Raw genomic sequence first — 5,067 nt, 5'->3', positions numbered from 1 at the left:
GGCGGAGCCGAGACCCCGGCCCCAGCCTCATCTGCCGGCCCCCTTCACTTTGGCCTCTTCAGGCAGCCATTCTCAACAGAGCAGGTACTTCCCCAGAGGAACACTCCAGAAACTTGCTGGGGCACTTCTGATTTCCACAACCATTTGGAGCAGTGCTTCTGGGTTCCCGTGACTGCGGGCCAGACATACCAGATATACTGGAAACACACCCGCCTGTCCCCCACAGTGAAGTGGTGTCACGTGACTGCAACGTCCCGCTGCAAGTCCATGTGGGTGGAACACTTGAAAACCTACTTATAAATGATCTAAGCCCAGACTCTCACAGGCCCACAGGTATTTTAGCTCAGCTGAAAACGCCATCCCCCCACCACCAATTTTTAATTCCCATGTAATTTTCTATGAAAATAAATCAGAGGAAGATTTCTATTTTGTTTCTGGGGAACTGAATGTGACTCACCACTGCAGAAAGCCGCATCGCTGGTAGTGATCGTGACTGTGGTGGGGAAGGGCCAATGCAACAGGTGTGCAGCAGAGAGCACTCCCACCTGGTCCCGCATCTGACAGTACCACTGCCACTTCACGTGTAGTCACGGCAGAGCATTTACATACTTAAAGAAACGTTATCTTCTTATAGTTTCCTTTTCCCTCCATATTGTAAAGCATTATTATTATTTTTTAAATTTTGTGGGTTGATTCTATTAACTACAAATTTCACTTCAGAGTAGTAAAGGGCACATAAAATATTTATATTATTAAAAAGAGTCTAACAGTCTGAGAGTTTTTGTCTTAAAGGGTCTACATCAGCCTTGACTTTCAGTGTTTGAGGATTTTAGTCTTAGAAGTCCGTCTACCTGGTGAAGCAGAGAGTTGACCTTGAAATAGGCTCTTTATGGCTGGTGGGGATTAAAGGGTCTGTCTCTCCCACTGGCAGGGCTTCCCAGGTGGCACAGTGGTAAAGAATCTGCCTGCCAATGCAGGATATGGAACAGACGTGGGTTCATTCCCTGGGTGGGGAAGATCCCTTGGAGAAGGAAATGGTAACCCATTCCAGTATTCTTGCCTGGAGAATGCCCAAGCATGGAAGAGCCTGGTGAGCTACAATCCATGGGGTTGCAAAGAGTTGGACATGACTTAGCAACTAAACAACGACAGCTCTCCCAGTGGACTGAAAAGTTTCCCTGGGAGGTGTTGGGAGCAGGTCTTACTCATTTCTGCCTTCCCTTCTCACACAGAGCCCAGCTTTGAGTTGGGGACCCAGGAGGCCTCTGTGGGATCCAGCCCTTCCTTCCTGCGAGGTGTTCAGCGCCTGCAGCAACTATGTCCCACGAGGACCTGGATGTCATTGGGGTGCTGCCTGGGTTGAGAAGCAGATGCTCTCATGGAGGAATTGCCCAAGAGTCAGGAGTGCAGGATTGCAGGGGATTATGGGAAGCCTCTCTCTCCATCGTGGCTTTCCCAGAAACGCCACCATCTCCAAGCAGGATGTTAATCAGTAACAGCCCCCCAAGGGGGATCACACTTTGGAATAGCAAATATTTACTGCAGGCTTTCGGCTGCAAGCCCTAACCTTCTGTCTTTGCCCTGAATGAAGGACCTTCCCAGGCACTGGGTGGCCACTCACTGGTAAGAACAGTGGACCAAAGGGAGGCTTCACAGTGTCTGCCTAATGAAGGATAGGGAGAGAAGACCTTCTGTCCTCTCTGGGTGGGTTCCCCGGGGCGGGGGGGTAGCATCCTGGGCTGTGCTGAGCCCTCATTCCTGGACTGGATGGGGCGGGCAAGGAGGTGGGGGTGGTAAGAGGCTTGTCGTAGACACGGGAGGCTTCCTCCACAGAGAGGAGGCCAGTGGAAGAGGCTTTGAAGGCTTGAGATATCATGCCCACAACACTCCGTGCAAGCCCCACATAGCTCCCTGGCCTTCTTCCCAGAGACCTGTCTGCCCAAGCAAGTGAGTCCCTGCTGCTTCCAGATTTGGGAGTGGGTTTGCAGCTGCAGGTACATTCAAGGCTGAGAAGTGGTGAGTGAGTGGTTAATTTCTTACTACTCAGGTTCTATTTAGAGTGCTGCATCTCTGTCATTCTTAAACCAAAAAAAAAAAATTCTTTTAATTTTATTTATTTATTTTTGGCTGTGTTGGGTCTTCATTACTGCACGGACTTCTCTCCAGTTGTGGCAACCAGGGGCTACTCTCTAGTTTGCAGTCCATGGACTTCTCATTGCCGTGGCTTCTCGTTGTGGAGTACGGGCTCCAGATGGGCAGGTTTCAGTGATTGTGGCTCATGGGCTTTGCTCCATGGCATACGGGATCTTCCCGGAGCAGGGATTGAACCCATGTCTCCTCCATTGGCAGGCGGATTCTTCACCACTGAGCCACATAGGAAGCCCCTTAGAAAGTGAAAGTGTTAGTCACTCAGTCGTGTCCGACTCTTTGCAACCCCATGGACTGTAGCCCGCCAGGCTCCTCTATTCATGGGATTCTCCAGGCAAGAATACTGGAGTGAGTAGCCATTTTCTTCTCCAGGAGATCTTCCTGACCCAGGGATTGAACCTGGGTCTCCCACATTGCAGGCAGATTCTTTACCATCTGAGCCACCAGGGAAGCCCCTTAAACAAAATTAGTGGCAATTACAATGAAGTGAAGATGAATAGGTTCAGGAATAGCAGAGGAATTGCAATTCGGGACAAACTGGCAAACCAGAGGCAATTCTCAAAGAGACAAAGACAGGCTGGCTTTTATTCGGTTCTGGGAGGAAGCTGGGGAGGGTTGCTTTGAACAAAAGCTCATTGGAGGAGAATGAGAGTTCAGAGTTATGGCAATTTCTTGTTGGAACCAAGTGGTGGGTAGTTTGCTGTTGCTAAGGTATGTGAAAATCTTCTTTCTTCCTGCTGATCATGAATACTGAGATGAGTGGGAATGTGTGAGAACCCACCCTGCCATCTCCTTCTTCAGGGGTATCTTCACAACCCAGGAATCAAACCAACATCTCCTACATTGGCAGGCAGATTCTTTACTACTAGCACCACCTGGAAACCATCACAGACAGAAGTTACTCTGAATTTAAGAGTATCGCTGTGGGATTAATTTACAAAGGGGTGCTAAAGCCTGTGATCTAATGAAGGCATGAACCTGGGTACATTTAGTACACTCCAGCAGGTCTTTACCTAGCACATTTATTGCTGGAGTTACCTTTAGAGTGCAGGCTTGCCACTTAGAATTGGGCAAAGCTTCCTAAACGCTCACAGAAAACAGAGGAGTATTTCGCTGAGTAAGGTCATGCCACTCAAGCTATGGAAAGGACGAGGCCCTGGATCCTATGACACTGTTTAGCAAAAGCCAAAAGCAATGTGCTAAGTCCCGGAGCCAGGGGTCATCTTGTAGCCGGCCCAGTGAGGACACAGGCCTCTGTGTCAACAAGAGGCCAGGGAACCTCACCCCGTCAGCACATTTTGCTTCAGGTGGCCTGGCTCAGAGTAAGGGTCTCGCTGATGGAAACTCTGTGAGGCCTGTGGCCTCCCTTGCCCTGTGTGCCCTGCGCTGAGTGGTCCTGCGCCACCCAAGCCCTCCTGGGGCAGTGGCTTCAGGAGAGAGTGAGAGTGTATCTCAGTGACCTTCCCAGCCAGCCTCTGGTGGTGTCAGCACCAGGAGCCCCGTGTGCCCATGGGAGTTTATTCAGATGGAAACTACAGGTGATCGGGAGCTAGGCTCTGTGCCCAAGGATGAGAGGGAGGCCAGAGATGGGGCAGTGGTGGGGAGTGTGGGGTTTGGAGACCCACTGCCCAAGCTGGAGTGGTCTTGGGCTCCGCTAGAACAGGCAGCCTTCGGGTGGGCGGGAGGACGCACTTCACAGGTGAGGGTTAGGTGAGATGGTCCAAGCCGAGCTTAGCCCGGGCAAGTGGTTTGAATTGGTTCATCATCTGTTCCTATCCTGGGGGCTCCAGAGAGAGTGAAAGCAGGAATTCCTGAGAGGAGCTCTGTGACTGGGCCCCAGGGCTGGGCCAGTGCTGTAGGGAAGGCACAGCGGGGTCTATTGCAGAATCAGGCAAACTCAGCATTCATCCTTGCCCCATGGCCACCCAGACCCTCTAAGTCCCCAACCCAAGGCGTCCCCAGGTCCAAGTCCCCACAGCCCAGCTTGAACAAGCTGCCGTATTGCCCAGCGATCCAGGGCAAATAAAACAAGCAGACAGTAAAAGTTCTGGGAAGACCTTCCGACTCCTGGCGCTGCTGTGACCCACACCCAGTGAGGCCCAGGACCCACACCACATCCCCTCGCATCCCTTCCCCTTTTGGCTTTCTGCCATTCCCCTGGGAGGAACTGGGATGGGTGAGGACAGCTGGGGGAGACCAGGAGCTGCCCGAGGGCCTGATCCCTGATGGAAACTGGAGGAGATTTCTCTCCGTGAAATAAGACACCTCCCCTCCCACGGACTCAGGTGACAAATGTGACCCTACTTGCTCAGGGTCTCCCCAGCCCTGCCTCTGGGAGATAAGCCCCGACCCCCAGGAAAGAAGCAGGGTGACCGGAGGAGACGTACCAGGACCCAGGGAGGAGGTGGGCATCAGACATTAAGGACGATCTCTGCCTTCTTTTCTCCCAAGGAAGCCTTGCTGCTGACCGGGCCTCCACGCTGCCCTGATGTGGGTGGTGCTGAGCCTCCCGCTGGCCTGCCTCCTGGCCCAGGCATGGCTGGTGCCCGGTTCTACCCTTGCTTCCCACTCGCCAGAGGCCCAGGCGGGGTTGGAGACTCTGCTGACCCCCACAGCCCAAAACAAGACCAGCCAGACCAGCGAGAGACAGTGGGCTCCAGAGGAGGAGGAGGAGAGGGAGGAAGACTCCCCCTGGCTGTTGGCCGAGGGGCAGCAGCTCTCCAGGGAGGCCTCCAACTTGGGGTTCAGCCTGCTACGTAAGATCTCCCTGAAGCATGATGGCAACGTGGTCTTCTCCCCACTCGGCCTGGCCTGGGCCATGGCTGCCTTGACTCTGGGGGCCAGGGGGCACAGCAGAGCCCAGCTGGAGGATCTCCTCTTGCAGGCCTGGAACCAGACCTGGCCCGTGGTGAACCAGAC

General features: G+C 53.2%; 1 protein-coding gene across 2 annotated transcripts in view; it reads left to right on the top strand.

Annotated features, from left to right (window-relative positions):
• Positions 1 to 1,520: 1,520 nt before the first annotated feature.
• SERPINA10 (serpin peptidase inhibitor, clade A (alpha-1 antiproteinase, antitrypsin), member 10) overlaps positions 1,521 to 5,067 on the top strand; it is a 14,075-nt gene continuing 10,528 nt past the window's right edge. The window contains exons 1-2 of one of the 2 annotated variants that reach the window (XM_010836236.1): positions 1,521 to 1,623; positions 4,600 to 5,066. In XM_010836236.1, coding sequence (XP_010834538.1) covers positions 4,637 to 5,066 — 430 coding nt within the window. In that variant the 5' untranslated portion in view covers positions 1,521 to 1,623; positions 4,600 to 4,636. The remainder of the gene's footprint in view (positions 1,624 to 4,599; position 5,067) is intronic. The other variant, XM_010836237.1, reaches the window with a different exon arrangement.

Source organism: Bison bison, unplaced genomic scaffold, assembly GCF_000754665.1.
Source record: "Bison bison bison isolate TAMUID 2011002044 unplaced genomic scaffold, Bison_UMD1.0 scf7180017864061, whole genome shotgun sequence".
NCBI lineage: Eukaryota > Metazoa > Chordata > Mammalia > Artiodactyla > Bovidae > Bison > Bison bison.
This window is presented reverse-complemented; position numbering and strand designations above follow the sequence as displayed.